Source organism: Gadus chalcogrammus, chromosome 4 (assembly GCF_026213295.1).
Source record: "Gadus chalcogrammus isolate NIFS_2021 chromosome 4, NIFS_Gcha_1.0, whole genome shotgun sequence".
NCBI classification, from domain to species: domain Eukaryota; kingdom Metazoa; phylum Chordata; class Actinopteri; order Gadiformes; family Gadidae; genus Gadus; species Gadus chalcogrammus.
Window position 1 is genome coordinate 12,221,136 of NC_079415.1, and position 19,422 is coordinate 12,240,557.

The 19,422-nt window shown below is 45.0% G+C and overlaps 1 protein-coding gene across 1 annotated transcript; it reads left to right on the forward strand.

Moving 5' to 3' along the window:
* The first annotated feature begins 5,418 nt into the window (after positions 1–5,418).
* ssh1b (slingshot protein phosphatase 1b) lies at positions 5,419–18,417 on the forward strand. Its single transcript, XM_056588800.1, has 15 exons — positions 5,419–5,641; positions 6,964–7,001; positions 7,957–8,060; positions 8,205–8,269; positions 8,453–8,577; positions 8,722–8,790; positions 9,590–9,658; positions 10,744–10,938; positions 11,595–11,688; positions 12,239–12,367; positions 12,534–12,580; positions 12,795–12,941; positions 13,402–13,602; positions 14,403–15,054; positions 15,435–18,417. The coding sequence occupies exons 1-15, from the start codon at positions 5,561–5,563 to the stop codon at positions 15,948–15,950; spliced, it is 2,532 nt and encodes an 843-aa protein (XP_056444775.1). The 5' UTR covers positions 5,419–5,560; the 3' UTR covers positions 15,951–18,417.
* The last annotated feature ends 1,005 nt before the right edge of the window (positions 18,418–19,422 follow it).

The window sequence follows — 19,422 nt, forward strand, 5'->3', positions numbered from 1 at the left end:
GTGTGTGTGTGTGTGTGTGTGTGTGTGTGTGTGTGTGTGTGTGTGTGTGTGTGTGCGTGCGTGCGTGCGTGCGTGTGTGTGTGTATAGTCAGTGTGTGTGTGTGTGTGTGTGTGTGTGTGTGTGAATGTGTGTGTGTGTGTCGAGTCATACAGGTGTGTGCGTGCCCGACTGTGTCCTTATCTGCATACATTATACGGTTTGTGTGTGTCCGTATGCGTGTGTGTTTGCATGTAACACAAGGATGCTGTAACCCAATCTGTCCGCAGACCCTCCTCACACGTACCCCCGGCCTCCTCCAGCTGCTCTACACAGCGTTACAGCCGGGGGTGTTGTATTACTGATCTTTGATTAGGCGGATGCATTTCTAACTAATTACAAACACAGAACTCATCTAGGATGGAGTGCTGTTGTCTTAGATTCAACACACCCTGCTATCTGTATCTGCTACTGGTGAAATCAAACCCACCATCCTTTTAAAAACACCAATCATGATAATAGAGCATCATTGCTGCAGCGATCAACATAATACACACACACACACACACACACACACACACACACACACACACACACACACACACACACACACACACACACACACACACACACACACACACACACACACAAACACACTCTCACACTTAAATGGTTAACAAACACACACACATACTCACACTTAAATGGTTAAATGGTTAATGTTTTGTAATCTCAGACCATTAAGGGCCCATGTTGTTTTGTTTGCATACATTTAAAATCTCCTTAAATCCACAAGTACAAGATACTAGATACAAGGTCATCATACTTGGCTTACTGAAAGAGCATTGCAACTTTTGGATTGAGAACAAAGTGGATAACAAGAATAATTGGTATCTTATGGCTCCACTCGTCTCAAACCACTAATACTTTATCCATTCATGTGGATAAATCGGAACAACAATAATGTCCCTGAGGGCCATGACCTGTATGCTTTTCTATAAATACAATCTTTAATCAATAATTTATAATACATCATTTGTAACACCAACATTTCCAATGCTCCCAATGATCAATAATACTGCTACTACTACTACTAATAATAATAATAATAATCAAAACGTACCTCTGAGTACAGCCTGTACATGTTGGTGATGCTGGTTTGCAAAAGGTTTTACCACCTCTGTTTCCTGCTCAATGTCGGCCAGTCGTCCTTGGACCAGTGTCGGACCAGGGTAGGACCAGGGTGGGACCATGGAGCGGTGGTCTGGGCCAGAGATAGGCAGACCCCTGCAGGGTGGAGCATTGAAGACGTTGGCAAGGCTCAGCGTCGCATTGACACAGAGAGAGAGAGTGAGAGAGAGAGAGAGAGAGCGAGAGAGAGAGAGAGAGAGAGAGAGAGAGAGAGAGAGAGAGAGAGAGAGAGAGAGAGAGAGAGAGAGAGAGAGAGAGAGAGAGAGAGAGAGAGAGAGAGAGAGAGAGAGGATAGACAGATCCTCTCTCTCTCAGACAGGGAGACAAACACAGACAGACAGACAGACAGATAGACAGACAGACAGACAGACAGACAGACAGACAGACAGACAGACAGACAGACAGACAGACAGACGGGTAGACAGACAGTGGGGAGACAGACAGAGAGTGGGGAGACAGACAGAGAGTGGGGAAACAGACAGACAGACAGACAGAGAGTGGGGAGACAGACAGACAGAGAGAGAAAGAGAGTGGGGAGACAGAGAAAGGGGGAAGAGATGGAGATATAGGAAAGAGACCTGAGAAAGAGAGAAGGGGACATGGATGAGAGAGAAAGGATAGAGAGATAGCAGAGAGCCGAGGGGAGACTTACCTTACCATTTAGGACACCTGCATCATGACCATCCCATAATGTAACTGCCCCTGCATGCCGTCGTGGTGTCCTCGTTTTCAGTTGTTCTTTTTTGTTTTTTTCTAAGGTTAACCTCATTTCTTGTTGCAGGGGTGCGGAGGAGACCTAGAGTGTAACAGACATAGACACAACTTACACCAGATCTCCACAAACCGGTTACTGACTGTTAGTTTTAGGTTATCTTGTCCAGATTGGATTGGATTGGATTCAATCTGGATCTTGTCCAGATTTGGAGCCAGCAGTCATGAAAGTGAGTCTCATAGCTCATGTATGTACAGTACTTTGGAAAATAATTCCATGACGAATGAGTTATGTATTTGTTGCTTTGGATCCTGAAGATCCCATTTGTTTGTTTTTAATTTATTTATTTCCTTTTTTACTGCTCAATTGTTTTTGTTTGTATTATTATTATTTTTTTAACCATGTTCAATAAAAGACTTAAATTAAAAAAAATGACAATGTTGTGCTAGATTATAGCACTGCATTAAGTTAAGTAAAATAAAAAAAATCAGTGTGTTCCAGTGTTTGGAAATATCAACACTCCTTAAACATTACGTTTAAGGCCTGCATTGCATTCTCTCTTTTCAATTGTGCCTGTTCCACGCGGGACCATCCTTACCCAGCAGCACCCAACATTTACCTTTGCATTTCGTGATCTTCATTTAGAAACGCAGACATGAATATCCGGATGAGGAAGAGGCTGTGGCCTAATCTTGACTGCACGCCTAGTGAGCCAGCAAAACTATCCAAATGGTCCATAACCAGATCATGTGACGCTTCCAGAGTCGCTGCCAGCCTATCGGGTCGTTGTGCTGGTTCAGCAGGTTGCATGGATGCTAATGTTGATACTATGGATGTTCAGCAAGTGTTTTCTGTTTTTATATACAACCCGATATTAACACCAGGTCTTTCATTCCAGAAGACTTTTGGTTGCCAATCTGTTAAGCATCGATTTCCAGACCCTGCTTCTACCTACCTACCGTTCAAGAATCGTTACAACCTGTGACCAGGAACGGCTCCTGGTTAAATTCAGTGCATCATTGTACCATGGCCATGAATTGGCTACAATTGCCCCGTGTTTCCCCTCCCTGTTAAACCAGGCCTGGCGACGAGTATGGTGTGGACCTTCTACTATGGACTGCTCAGTGCCTTTGCGTCGATGTACAACTGGATTCTGGTTCTGCAAGGCCTTGAGGGCATGGGGATCGGACAGGTCCCACAGGCGTACGTTTGTAACCCCTGGCAACGCGTGCACGACGCACTCACGACATGAACTGACTATTATATAACTACGCTCCAGGTTTTCAGAGTTTGAGGACTCGGCTCTTCCATGTTGAAGCTACACCTAAATAGACTGATTAAAAAGATGTATTAACAAGATTTAAGGTTATAATTTACTTACATGTTAACATAACCTCCTCGTCCAGTCTTATGTTTAACGAGTTATGGAACCCTAGTGACCTTGTACTCTGAATCCCACCCCAAGAGGTCGAGAGCCATCTTCACAATACTGAGCACAGTGATCAAGTTGTTGGTTTAGTACTTCATGGATTATAATTTGAATATCTTTTTACCCTACTTAATGTCTTCATTGATTACCTTGAATATTCCCGATCTTCTGGGCCAACGGTACCGTCTTCGAGGTGGTTCTGGCCATGTTGTTCATGCCCACTCTGGGCTGAAGATGGCTCCTTGGGCTGTCCACTGAACCCTCTGTGCTCTACATCGCCTTCTGCTTTGTAAGCACCTCACACATAGAACCCACAGTACACCTTCTTTCAATTGTATTGTGTATTGAACAATCTATAAGGAACACCACATCATTTTAAATTGTACACAGAACCATCTTCCTGATGATTACCTATGGGCTCTGCATGTTGGCTTATTCGTTGTCTTTTAATAGATTATGATAAGTAAAGTAGTTGATGTGTTTGATATTTTGATTCTATATTCACTTGGATGGATGAGTCATTGTCCTGATACAATCAACACCAAAATATGTTACATTTATTTTGTTGACTATGACTAGAATAAAGTGCAGGATGTTGTGCTTCACATTAAATATTGGTAGAGAGCTGCACTGTCGCAGCGCTGTCACAGATGTGCACCAGCTGTTGGAGAAGCTACCTTCCAACGGGTATTAAAAGTCTGTTTACTTTTTTTTTTCTCTTCTCTGTCCTGTGAACACATTTAACTGTTGTGTCCCTGCAGTTTTGTGTGATGTCGTATGGACGTGGTTAGCAGTATGTATTTGATAAAGTGCTAAATTGTGAATACAAAATTAAATAAATAATAATAAAAAAAGTCTGTTTCCACCACCTAGCTCCCCTGAGCTATCAAGAAATTAGCAAGGATCCAGGAGGTAGTTTCTGGTTTGTGTTGAAGAAGGGGTAGGCTACAGGAGCCATATGGATATCTAGAAAATATAGAACGATTTATTTTAGAATAAAAAAAGGATATAGGATCACTGAATGCGTTGGCTCATGCAGGTGCTGATCAACACATCTTCAATTTGCTCAAATCTGGTGCAATGTATCTCTCCTTGCTCTAAACAAGGTCAATGTTTATTTTGTACATTGTCCCTGTTCAAATAAAGTTACACACCGGATGTTGGCCATGTACTGCAGCTGCAGCCTACAGGCGGACGGGGCGTCAGTGTGTCTACCCGTCGGGACCACCGGCCGGGGTCGGACTCTGCAGGAGTCTCACCATGACCTGCATTGGACCCACACACTGATGCAAAGGCCACACGCTAACGCAACATGACAACCAATGCAGCACCACAGCTCCACCACAGCTCACCATGGCTCCACTGGCCACTGAGAACCCAGGGAGCCCACAGCGTCCGTACATATTTGATTGAATATGGGACAAGATAACATATTTGGTTCAATTTTTTTATTCCTCATTAGCCTACTGTTAAATATCGAATGGTTTCCTGTGAGCCCTGGAGAGCTCCTTTGACACAAACCAGATTGTATTTATTATTATTATTATTATTATTATTATTATTATTATTATTATTATTATTATTATTATTATTATTATTATTATTATTATCATAAACTAACATATTTAAAACAATCTGAAATAAACAATTTTCATCAATGTTTTTGTTGAATAAATCACTTTTTATAATTATAAATATATTATTGGTGGATTTTATCTGCGTTATCTGCATTAACGCTTTCTTAAAGTAATTACTATAGAAAATGGATCGAAAATTGTGATGCTTAATTTGAAATAACGACCATAAATCTGGGCTGCATTTGGCGATATTTGTGCGTTTTAATCATATTTTTATGTGACTTTTCATCCCTCTCTAGCGTTGTTATTATTTATCTGGTATCTAGTCTGTCCACAGTCACCTTGACGACATTGGCCCAATGACAGCCCACGCGCACTTTCGGCCAGCCAATAGCAGGCGTTCCTCAAAGCTGCATGTCATTTATGCGCCGCATGCAACCCGCAATGTTTTGTTTCTCTATTTGAAAGCATCGCTATACAAATGGAGAAATTATCGAAAGCCTACACAAGTATGCGTTGATCAGGACTACCTTGTGGGCACCGCGTCTACCGTACTGGAACGAAAAATAAGGGATTTCTCTTCAGGTACTACTTGATGCTTTCCTGGGTTGGGATTTTCTCCCCGGTGACAGAGACAATCTCCGCACATCTTCACTGGCCCTCGCTTCCCTACCATGGCCCTGGTGACGCTGCAGCGCATCCCCGTCTCTAACGCAGCATCCTCGGCTAGCATCAGCACCAGTAACACCGGGGAGGTGAGTGGACCGCACAAGCGCCAAGTCATCTGGGCAAGTCGTGACTCCGTTACTAGCAGAGAATAAACATCCCATTTGGAAATATCCTTCTGTCGGCTGGTGTGATAGACCTATACAATAGAGTTTGATACCAGAGTAGGGGCACACATGTTCAACGACAAGAAAAAGGGCGAATTGTGCACCGATTTATCAGCAGCAAAATTATAGTGTGGCTTTTAAACAGAATTATACCAAGAGAGGAACTACCAAAACAAAGTGGCAATTACCTTCTGCGACAGTGGGTGAGTTGCCCTAATTAAAAGACAGCCCAAAAGTAAAAAAGAAAAAAAAAGAATCTCGTCCCCTTTTCCCCCAGTCAATGCAACGTTTACGTCACCGTTGAAATAAGTAGTAAGCTGCAATGTCCAGTGAAGTGTGCCCAGGTGATGTCATGATCTGTGGGCTAGAACAGCGTTCTGCTGAGTAGCCATCTGCAGGTGACGAGTTCAAGTTTCTGCGTCACGTGGCCCGTGTAGCAGATAGGAGCTTGGACACTGACCATCGATAGCCACTAGGTGGCGCCCATACATTCACCTTGTGTGCATCACAGCCCTTTCTGATAGCGTTTGCATCCACTTTGCCTTGTCATCAAGCATGTACAGTATTTCCAGACCATGTTATCCACCAAACGACAATGTACAAAGTCAACGCATTTGATTTGAATTGTGATTGGTCTCTGTTGGTTTTGTAATGTTAAATTAAAGGGTTTATTGTGAATTGTATTAATATTTGATGCATTTTCCATCTGCCATAAAATCTTATTAAAAAAAGAAGAAAAATAAATTAGACTGTAAATGTATTGGGTTTTCATGGAGATAACAAGTATGGCATTTGTAATGCATGCTTATTATGGTAGGATAGTATTCAGTTTGAAACATTTTTCTTAATAGAACAGTGGCGAATGTATAAGTAGTTGATAGTCCGACAGTCCAAACCAGATAATTACCTGATTTTACACGTGCTAATCATCCACACAAAATCAACGTTTATGACATGTCTTTCATTAATTGTGCAACAATGTGTAACAGAGCTTTTATCACACTGTATTACTTTGTAATACACAGAACCCTTTTTTAAGCAATATTTAATCACATGAGCTATATTAGTGCACATTACAACTACACCCCACAACGAGTTGTAAGTCCTTCCTACTTACTTCATACTAGGTGTGCTCACGTGCTGGGCTGTTTTCCCATGTGAACCATCAATATCAACTAAAAAATATTATAAAATGGCTTTGCTCAACCTCATGATTACTAATTAAGTATCTCTGGCCTCTTTAGGGTTTTGGGAATGATGACGACCAGACAAATAACCAGAGGTAAGCTTGAATTTAATTGTTTAATTTTAATTGAAGTTTGGTTACATAAAACCTCCCGAGCCAGAGTTGGAAGCTTTAAACTTTGCCTTACAGTCAAGTGTGGGGGTTCTGATTACAGACATCTGCATTCAGTTTCCTCCCACCCAGCTAGAGTTCAGAACCAAGATGGATGCTAGGTGAATAAGGCCCATTGTGGAGTAGGAGGTAGCAGGGCAGCTGATTGGCCGAACACGAGCTGGGAAGGAGAGATAAGCTTCTGTCAGTGGGTAGCAGTCCCAGCAGAACAGCTGAGATCCTTCAGAGCCAATGAGATCTGGACTTCCGATTTAGGAAAGGTCACGCCGAGAGAAGATTGCTGTAGTTCAGTTCATGAAGTTTTTACTTTATGACCGTTGCTAATGTAAGGTATGCCACCTTTAACACTGACGGCAGAATGTCTTTCGGAGGAATTTAGAGATTTCCAATAGACGAGAGCCATACTTTAGGACGCATGAATCAAGTGTCTGTATTTTCCTTTCCTTGCATGTTAGGCCCAAATGGTTAGGGTTAAGAAACTGGTCAAATGAGTGTGTGGACTTTTCACCCTCCCTCTCCTCAAATGTTATCTCAAGTTTTGAAAAGTTATATTGAAACTAGTTTGGATTGGATGTGTTTGTTTTCCAAACAGTGCACATATGCACTCTCAAGAAAACAAATTAGAATGAAAATATAAAAAATTCCACAGAATTCCAAAAGAATAGTTTGAGGACAGTTTCTCTTGACAGAGAGAGATCCTTTGCCCTCCAAGGAGAACGCAATTTTTAGTGATGCGCTTTTGTTCTGACCAAGGACAGGTCATGTGTTCCGAGGCCAGTCCAGTCCACACCACGCTTACGTTGTTTCTGTACCGGGCAAAGCCAAAGCACAGTAAAGCCAGACGCTCTGACAGTGAACCCCTCCTGCATGTGTTCCACAGCCTCCTCCAGACCAGCTTCGTCATGGTCAAGGGAGCCGCTCTCTTCCTGCGGCAGGAGGGCTGTGGGAACCGACCTCCGACCCCAACGCACCACTCGTTCACAGGTACGGTCCCCCACAGGCCTCCCACTGAAACACTGCAGTACGGACCTGCAAATGATTCCAGTGTCTCCCTTTCCAGCCGGGAGAAATGGAAGTGTTGCAGGAAATTCTGGGACTTCTGTAACTTCCTGTTGTATATAATTTCAGGTGACTTAATTCAACACCTGGAAGTCATGATGAAGATGCTTCGGTCTGAAGATAGCGTTAGACTGGTCAGTATGACTCAGACGTGCCCTCAAACCTCAATAAACCATCTCTCTCTCACATCGTGTTATGTTCCTGGTACCCGGGTCCCAGGCAGACGTTAACGTCGTGACATTCGGGCGCTTCTCGTCTGCGTCGTGCTCGACCCTACAGGGGTTCCCCTCCGGGTTAACGTTGCGTTTCCGTTGCAGGCCGTTCGCTTGGAGAGCAGCTGGACGGAGCGCGTGCGCTACCTGCTGGTGGTCTACACACACGGCTGTCAGGACGCAGAGGAGACCGTGCTGCTGGGCGTGGACTTCCTGTCGGACACAGACAGGTAGGGGACCCCTCCCCCCACCCCGGCCGTGCCCGTCTTCCGATTGACCCTTTCAGAAGGATTTCCCCGATCGATGCATTTTGTTTGTTTGGATTGATCCAAAGGGACATTGTGTGTGTGTGTGTCTGCCGTTGTCCCCGACAGTAAGACGTGCTCCGTGGGGCTGGTGCTGCCGCTGTGGAGCGACACGGCGGTCCGCCTGGAGGGGGAGGGGTACGTGGCACCCTGCTGACTGGAGAGACCCGTCACCGCGGCAACGCATTAACTTTTTTAAACAAAACAAATGAGAGCCGACGAGCAATTGCCTGTTACTTTCGAGCAAAAAAGGCTACTTTTTTTTTTTTCATAATTAAAAGTTTTGTATAACAAAATACCTTTTGGGCGAGGATGCGCTAACATTTCTTAATCGCTAGCCATGAAATAAGGATTAGGAATGGGCTGTTAAGAGTTTTTAGTTTGCGTTCAGTTTGAAAACAGCTGAGTAAATTGTGTGTGTGTGTGTGTGTGTGTGTGTGTGTGTATGTGCGTGTGTGTCAGTTTAGTTATTGCTGAGCTGGTGGAAAGTGTGTGTGTGTGTGGGCTGGAGGAATGTTCTAGTCTCTGGTGTTATGAATGGGAGCCCAGGCTGGTGAACTAGCCCCTGGTCTTTGTGCTGTTCACACACTCTGACTCAGCTTTATTTCTATTTCATTTTTGACTTGTACGTTTTTAAAGAGATTAGTTTAGTTAAAGATTCAAAAAGGTCATAAAAACTCCACAGAATATCATAGAGAAGAACTGCCATCCACAGAATAGAAATTTGCACAAAAAGTTTTTCTAAACACACCATAGAGTTGGCCTGTTTTATTTTTTGTAAAAACTGAACTATTTATTTTATTTCAGATATCGCAAACATTTTCTAACCCCTAGCTCGGTAATCTGTTACTTTTCGTTTGCGATAGTAACCTTGCACCTCGCCCAATGGAGAGCCAGACAGCCCCTAACCTCTGCCCCTGTCTCTGCTCCCCCCCAGAGGATTCAGTGTAAGCACCACAGGGGGGCGGTGGCACCTGTTCAAGCCTGTGTCTGTCCAAGCCATGTGGTGAGTTGTGGATGTCTCTGTCTCTCGTGGAAGTCCTTCTCTTGTGGTTGACTTGGATTCCCGTGTGTCTCATGGTGTTGAACCTGACTGGTGTGGTGTACACCGACATGAACATGAATGAAATGTTCTGCTTGTCGGTCCTTGTTGTATCCTTCTATACTGTTCTCTACCAATTTCCACATGGTTCACACAACCATGCACTTAACAAATTGCAGTTGGATGGCTTTTGAAGTGGATTTATATCTAAGTTGGTTTCCGAACTAAATGTTCCTCAGTGTTTGTAGTTTACAGTCCACTTTGTGGGATGTTGGAAACACGGCAACCATTTTCTTGATTTAGACATCAGGTGGTAAAGGAATCCTGATAATTTGGCAATGTGCTGAACCTGGTGAATTCTTACACTTTAAACCAATGGTTGAAAATCAACATCCTATTGCTGTGTGGCTTGTCCGTCTAGTTTCTCTGCCTAAAATGGCTGTCCCTCTTTGTGTACACCTCCTTCTGGTGTTTTCTACGGTGTTTTCCAGCTCTGCCCACACTGGGAAGAGGTGTAGAAGAGGGGCGGACATTTTTATGTAATGTTTGTCGAACTAAACTTGGGACAAGCCATGACACAAAGGTGAGAGTTTACAGTTCATTTAAAATCATTTCCAACTATTTATTACAGTCTGGTAGTCAGACAGAAAAGTGTCTGAATAGTCCAGAAAGTGTAATTGCAACATCAGGAAACCAATCAGTTTCAAAAAGTCATATTTCAACACAGGTTGTGCCAGGGATCTGAAAACCTGACTTATGCTTTAATAATAATCAAGTAAATAAGTAATTGTACCTAAAGTAAAGACGTGGCTGGCATCCCTCACAGCAACACAGCTCCTCACAAACAGATATGAACATATTCATATCATATGAAAAGTATGAAACGCTGCTCCTTTCGTACTGATGTCGATCAGAACCTTTTTGCGATGTTGTCTACATCCACGTGCACTTATGGAAACCTCCCTTTGTTAAACTACCATGAAGCTCTGAATATCATCCATCCAATCCTCCCATGGGGACCTTGTGTCCCTCTGCCCTGCGTCCCCCAGGTCCGCCCTGCAGGTCCTCCACAAGGCCCAGGAGGCGGCCTGCCGCTACCACCACTACCCGGGCAGTGGGGCCCTCGCCTGGACCGGCTTCTACGACAGCCGCGTGTCCTCGGAGCAGAGCTGCGTCAACGAGTGGAACGCCATGACGGATCTGGAGTCCATACGGCCGGACTCACCCGCCATGGCGGTGGACCAGTAAGACACACACACACACACACACACACCATACCATACGCTCACACACAAACATGCCATGCATGCACGCACACACACACACACACACACACACACACACACACACACACACACACACACACACACACACACACACACACACACACACACACACACACACACACACACACACACACACACACACACGCCATACGCTCACATTTTGTTTCACAAACATTTCACTGTTATTACATTTTCAATGAGCGGATCATGGATCAGTTCATAAGATAATAGTAGGCCGATAGCATTTAAACCTTCATTCCAGAATTATTGCATGGACTCATTGGACTAATTGGCAGATGGAGTAGAACCTAGACAAACACAGTAGACCAACTGTCTTCACGAGTAAGCTGTGAGTGTACTGAATAACACTTATGACGTTATGAGTGCTGTTGATGGATGATGAACAGTGTTTCTGCTGGGGATGTCAAGTCAAAGGAGCTGTATCGTAGTATTGAGTGTTGGTGTTCAAATGGGACTGGCTTGAAGATGTAATGCTTTGATAACCCCTAACCCTAACTATTGTATGATTCACATTGGGTTATTTTTTGTCCACACTATCACACAAACCGTGACTGAAATTCTGCTTGTGTGTTGCACTGTGGTGCTCACCACAGGCCCACCGAAAGGGAGAGGACGGAGTGTTTGATCAAAGCTAAGCTACGTAGCATCATGATGGACCAAGACCTGGAGAATGTTACATCTAAAGAGGTACGTAGCAACAAAATACTCGTTGTTGTTGTTGAACGGATGTAGTGTCATTGCGATGCTTCAACTGCCACATGCACCAGGATTTAACATAGTCTTAGTCTTTTAGTGTTGTGTGTAGTAATTCATGGGGTCGCCCCATGTATCCACCCACAGGGATCCAAGCTGACTTTATTTCCCAGAGGAGCACTGGGCTCCTGAGTCTGAAGTTAATGAACATAAAGGCATTTGAGGGACACACAACGACCTGCATCTTCCATGATCCACGTGTTTCTTACCACTGAAATTCAGTTCCCTTGAACTGTATAAAAAAAAACACATAATAAAATAATAGGGTTAATCAATAAATATTGAATTTAAGTACAAAATTGTTTTCACTCAATTAAAAAATCCTTTCAATTTGCAGTAATAGTTAAAAATATAACTACTGTAATGTATAACTGTTAGATATACATATGTGGGCGAAACCATATTATGCAAAAAATCTGCTTTATGAAACCTTCCGTTTGAAACATGCCTCCTCTCTGTCTGCATGTGTGGTGTTGTGATTCAGATCCGCAGCCTGCTGGAGCAGCACATGAGCTGCAGCCTGAAGGAGTACAAGGAGTTCATGGATAAGGAGATGCTGCTGGTCTTGGGCCAACTGGATAAAGCCACGCTCATCTTTGACCACCTCTACTTGGTGAGAACCCTACTGGCTGCATCATCCAAACGTAAATGCCGTAGTTATGCTAGTTTGTCGAGGTGCTGCTGTTAGCACTATGTTAAGTTTGACCAGCGCAATGCATCTGTTACTATGAAAGGTTTTCAACGTAACCATTCTCAACGGCTTTCTTCCGTTCATACAGGGATCAGAGTGGAACGCCTCCAACCTAGAAGAACTTCAAGATTGTGGGTAAGCAAATGGTTTCACAATCAGAGATCTATCTTTGCACCTGTAAGGGCATTGTGCTTGACGATCACTTTAGCATTAATAGTTTGATTTGGATGAAGGTTCAATTCACCAAAGTAGTTTATGAAAGCAAAGCCAACTCACAGGAGTGTAAAGATTGATTAGAAAAATGGCATTGACTTAGTGTGTGCCTGCCTGTGTGTGTCTCTTTCCCAAGGGTTGGGTACATCTTAAACGTTGCTCGGGAGATCGACAACTTCTTCCCGGGGACGCTGTCCTACCACAACGTGCTGGTCTACGACGAGGAATCCACGGACCTGCTGGCGCACTGGAACGACACCTACAGCTTCATCGCCAAGGCCAGGTGAGAGCTGACATAATGGTCCCCAGGGGACATGGGTCTCCAGCACTCATTGCTGATTGCAATTATTCATCTTTAGTATATAAAAAACAAAACTGAATAATAATTATTTTGTTAATTTGTCAATTAAGAAATGTATTCATTAGAACGAAAACAATAATAACAACATCGAACCAAATCAATTTATTCACTTCGATATAGTTTTCAGACCTCTGTTTATCCTGAGTGTGTGCTTTTGTTTTCATGGCCCACTCCATTCATTCATCTGTGGCTTGCCCAATGTACAGTCTGTACCCGATTCCTAGAACATGACACAACAACAAAGCATAAAATAAGTTACCCAATACCAACGCGTGGTTCCTCCGTTCACCAGGACCGGCCGGACGTTGCAACACCGGGATCTACCTAGCAACGTAACACAAAAATACCCACAGGATCTCACACGTCTCTTCCTTCCTTGCAGGAAGAACCATTCCAAGTGCCTGGTGCACTGCAAAATGGGCGTGAGCCGCTCAGTGGCCACGGTGGTGGCCTACGCCATGAAGGAGTACGGCTGGGCTCTGGACGAGGCCTTCAACTACGTCAAGCAGAAGCGCGCCGCCGCCCAGCCCAACGCGGCCTTCATGCGGCAGCTGGCGGAGTACGAGGGGATCCTGAACCCCAGGTGAGCACGTGACCCCCCCCCCGCGGTGGGGACAGGGAACCTGACGTCACTGCATTTCACGCTGCCTTTTCCCAAGTGACTCTAAAGGTTACATTATACCACCAGTGAGTGGGATTGGCCGTTACAAGCCGTTTTGGAAATCTGCCTCTCATCACAAGTGGGCGTGTCCACCTAGATGTGTGCTGGATGGATCAGCCTACCAGCCTACCTCGTGGACTGTAGCAAACGTTGCTCATCTATCCATTATACATCAAGGTGGTCAGGCCCACTTGTGATGTCAGAAGAGGCACACTCTTCTGACATCACACTCACACCTGGTGGTATAATATGTAACCTTTAAGTGTTTTCCGGTTGATATGAATGTGTTATTGTTTAATTGTAGGGGTATTTTAAATGACAACATTTTGAAATGATCCGATTATTGATCTATTTCACTGGTCATTTTCCAGAAGGATTCCATACACAGTTCCTGGAAAAAGCTATTGTTGTATCTTTAATGGTCAGATTTTTCACGTGGACCTTTGTCTAGATTTACCTCACCATGGATCTAAACGCAGAGATGTTAAATGCACTTGACACAGTCGTGAGGTTTACCTCTCAAGAAAGCTCCTTTTATTTTCGAACAACACACACCAACGTGTCATCATAAAGGTTCCAGTGTAAGCGCACCTTCATCGACAGCTGCTTGGACTAGACCAGATTCAACCTCTTCAGCCTGACGTTTGAGTCACCAAAACAGCAACATCTCACATCCCAAGCGTACGAATGAATCAGCTGACCCTTTTCTTCCCATCTAAAAGCAAGCAGCGGCGCAACAAGGGCTGGCGGTCGGAGACGGACCCGGAGACCTCCGACGACGGGCAGGCGTCGGGCGCCGGCGACGCCCTGGAGGTCTCGGGGGAGGAGACCCCCGTGCTCACCAGCTCCTCCCAGGAGGAGGAGGAGGCGTGGGGCTGCTCCAGCGGCATGAGCCTGGAGGTGGAGCCCCTGGACCCCCTCAACTACAACTACTACTTCCGGCGGCTTTCGGACTCGGCGCTGGAGAGCGGCCCCTCCACACCGGTGCGGGGCCCACCCCTGCTCGGCATGGAGCGCATCTTCATCGAGATCGAGGACGTGGAGCGCGACGCCCTGCTGGAGGACGAGGGCTTCCCCGTGGCCCACCTGGCGCCGGCCGGCGAGGGCACGGCGGCGCAGACCTCCTGCGGCCGCCTGGACCCCATGGAGGACGTGAGGCTGCGGCTGGAGTTCAGCACCCTGGAGGAGGAGGACGAGGAGGAGGCGCAGAAGGAGGAGGAGGAGATGGCCGCCCTGGCCCGGGGGACCGCGGCGGCGGCGGCGGCGGCGGCGGCGGGGGGGGAGGAGTCGGAGGGCCGGTTGGGCCTGGCCAACCTCAACACCAATAACAGCAACCGTCTGGCCGGCAAGCGCAGCTGCCCCGCCGCCTTCGACGTGAGTACAGCCCAGCTAGTCCTGGTTCTGCGTGGTTCTATGTATACTAGTTCTATGGCCTTCCTGTGGGCCTTCCCACTCCATTCATTCAAACAGGCCCTCAAAACCGACCTTTTCAAGATGGCTTTCACCACATAACCTCCTTCCCTTGTCTCCCCTTCCTCCTTTTTTTGTTGCTGACTATTTTAATGTATCCTATTCTCTCTTTTATTCAAACGCCTCATGGGGGAGCTGTTATTGTAATGAGCCAAAAATAGACACTGGTTAGAGTACTACAAGCAACAGCCCGATCAACACGCACACAACCTCCACGTTATTCACCCTGTGGCTGACTGCGTGTTCTCTCCCCTCCCCCGCCCCCGCCACCCTGGGGGCTGCAGGACAGCCTGGGCTCCCAGAACCCCTTCAAGGTGAAGCCGTCCTACCAGTCGTGCGCCGAGTGCCTGCGCCTCCCCCAGGGCTGGCTGTGCGACCGGCCCGGGGCAGGGCGCACCCACCGCCTCTACACCTCCCGCCACGGCGCCGTGCCCTCCATCACGCTGGACCCCCCCGGGACCACCACCACCACCACCACCACCCCCACCACCTCTTCCTCCGCCGCCGCGCCCATCTCCGTCAGCTGCACCCTGCCGTGCGGCCATCGCTGCAGATGCGCCACGTGCGTCCAGGGCGTCTGCGTTTCCCCGGCAACGGCAGCAGCAGCAGCAGCATCGGCGTCTGCCGCAGACGCGTCGTCCCGGCCGGAGGTCCCTGACGGAACACAGGAGATCCAGTACGAGGGGGCGGAGGGAGGTTCAGGCCGCACGGAGCTGTCTGGCGACCGGCTTGTGTGTGTGGGGTCAGCGGCGCTCTCCGCCCTCCAGGGCGGCTCCCTGTCTTGTTCCCTCGTCAAGTAGAGCCCACTGGGTGTGAGCGTGGGGGTGTGCACGTTGCCACCTTGAAGAGACACTTTTTCTCAAAACTTTGATAGCGGATGAGAGCGTTTCCTTGGCCGCCCCACGACGACAAAGAGGCTGAACGTTTCTGGCTGTATACCGGATACGTATACGGTGTACAAAACGTTGAAAAAATAAGTAGTCCAAATTCTGTGTAGGAGCTCAAGGAGGGGCGTTGAACTGCGAGTCCATCCCAGCATCTCCAGTGATCTGTGATCATCTAGTCATTCCCGGACGCCCTCATCCTTCTCCATGAGATGTCAACCATTCGACAAAGGTCCTCTTGTGTCTAAGCTTCCTGTGTGGCTCTCAGGCGGCTCCTTCCGTTGATGCATCAACTGTGATCGCGTGGTACCCCAAAAACCCGATAAACTTGAAAATAAATCCAAATTGGTCTGTAGGCTATCGAATACACTGTCGTGCGGGCCCCGCCCGGGGGGGAAACAGGGGACGTAATCCTTCATGTGATATTGTCGACGGATTGCAGTGAGCAGTGCATTGTGGGACATGTGGGAGTGGTTGGCTCGTTCATCTGAGCGCCCTACACACACTGAGGCGATGGAAGAGTGGCGAACTCGCCACTCTTATATCGGGTATATCGGGACTCTTGAATACCGCGAGTCGTGTTACCTCTCCTAAGTAGGATATACTTATGGGGGAAAGCTGCTTGAGAAAGTTGGCTTCACTTCACGTTGAAGTGGATTTTTTTTCCTAATTGAAATATTGACTATTGTCATGTCGCCATATCCCAGATGTTAATTCAGTAGTGAGCACGCCATGATGATCCTCATCATATTTCTTTTGTACACCTTGATAATTCACTTATATCCTTGCATCATATGCATGCTGTGGTCTTTGGAGAGGATGATGAAGGTGATGAATAAATACGATTATTTAAGTATTTAACAGGTATTTCCTATTTTATGCTCTTTGTTGAAGGGAATGTAAATTTCAACTTAATCATTTTCAAATATTGTTAAAATTTGATTTATCAATGCTCGCATAATGTACTTCAAATGTACATTATTAGACAAGGGGTTTAAAAATAATGTCTCTTTTTAATATTTCTAGAAACTATATACCATGTTTGTTTTGAGATATTGTCAATCACTTCATAATAAAACATGCAATAGGCAACTTATTAACCACAAGCAGGAGTGTTGAAACATGTGTTTAAACAAGATGGCTGAAGGAAATCAATATCAAACACATTTTTTAAATAAGCAGTTCAAATCAAAACAGAAGATCTAACGCCTGAGCTCTCTGGGATTCATGAGATAGGGGTTATCCATGCACAGTAAGAAGGTTTACTGAAAGCACAGTTTCTAAGTATAAGTTCTGCCGTGATACTTATCGTTTGCGTTTAATACCCCCTGCTACTGCTACAATTTATTGTTGTGACTTGAATGAGATAAGTTGAATAAGTCACCTATTTTGGGGTCAGGTTTGATACTTTTGAGCCTATCCTCTGATCATCCATGTAATTATGCGGAGCTGTAAGCTATCGGCCTACTCTGCTGCGACTTCATTTAATTCATTTTTATGAATCGGTTATCCAAAACCTTTCTCCTGAGTGAAGGGTTGTTCACGGGTTGCTGCTGTTTCGTGGGTTCCGTTAATGAGATGTTTTTTGTGTTGGGTTAGTATTTAAGTGCCTTAACCTTGACCTTAATGCTATTACGTTGCACCACAGGCTTCCTAGAGTGGTTGTGAATGCTGTGACTGTCCTTCTCTTGCTCTCTCAACCCCACAAAACCACCCCGCTACGTCCTCACAGTGTTCATCTCGACTGCTGTATGCAAACACAACCCTGGATCATACAACCGTGCGCACATGTATTTGGAACACTTGCGATTTATGAATAGCCTCTATCAGTATTGTATCTGTTTGATATTGTAAAAATGTAAAAATTGTGAGGCATTGTTCTGGCCCGAACATTACATTGGTTTGTAATTACAACGATTATGTCGATGGCACATGGCCTCAGAAGTCAGAAAGATCGGTTGAAAAGCTATGGTCTGTAAGCAAGTTTTTAATTAATTAAAGAGTATTAATTAGATCTGTGTTCATGATGTGGTGCAGATCTTGAACGGGGAGATATGTATTTTGGGCCTCATTCAGAATGTCCCCAATTATATTCCTTCATAGGCCTTTACTAGGAAGAAATGCGTTTACTGACAATCCTATTAAAAGCCAGAGGTCAAAGGTACTTTGTGGGACATGTGAGAAGGGAAGATATTGACTGTGCGAAAACGGTCTTCTTTCCACAGATGCTTTGGTTTGATTTATTTAGAGTGGATTGTGTCAGGCGTTGAAGAAAGGGTTTTTATTCAGTTTGTTTATATGTGCACTGTGCTGTCCCTTGTTCAAGTATGTGTTTTTGTTTCTTTTAAAATACAGTTAATGCAAATGTTAATAAAAATGACTGAAGGAGAACAAATTTAGTAATATCAGTAATTTAATAATTTGCACAACATTGGTTACTATTTGACCTTTGAACTGGACGAGTGAAGGATAAAGTTTAACATTTTAATAAATTGTACCTTTTGCTATGAAGTGTCGACATGAACTGTTTTAAAGTAAAGAAAACAACACATGAAATCTAAAGTATTTAAGTCCCATGAAACGGATAAAGACTCGTTTAAAGGTATTCAAACACACTCACTCACAAACACACTCTCTCACAGACACATTCACTCACAAACACAATTGCTCACAAACACACTCACTCACCAACACAAGTACGGTACTCACAGCAAAATCACTCACAAAAACACTTACTCACAAACCCAATATCTCCCAAACACACTCACTCACTCGGGACCTGACTGTGTCTGTTTCTGAGTGTTGTCTGCTGGATTACATGAGGCTTCTTTTATTGAGTTAGTCAAATGAAGTGGTGCTGACATCACGGGGCAGCTTTAAACATGGCTTCGCAGGGCAGCAGGAGTTGAAGACCATAGCAGGGCCAGAGGAACAGCACAGCCACACCTTCCACACAGGTAAGCAGTTTTAAATCAATACAAACAGCGATTGAATGTACCATTAATATGAATATAGGATTCAGAACATTCTGCCACATTGGAAGATGTAAGGATATCGTTTATTGAGGGATATATATTGAGGGATTTTTAATGTTATGGTTGGATAAATTGCAAACATGATGGAAGGTTAAGAAGATGTATTTGACCTATGTGTAGGATACAAGTGAAGTCATATGCTTGAGTTTTATGTGATCCAATTTTTTGCAAGAGCATTACAATTAGTGGCTTTGAAAATACATTTTCAACTAAATTAGACCCTAATGAGCTTAAATGTAGCATTCTTATGGAGGGTTTAACTCTGTTGATAATGAGGTTGCGTTGCATCTTTCTTAATTAGTTTTCTATTGTCGCTTTATGTTTTAAAGGGTCGGTTTTGATCTTCAGGGAGA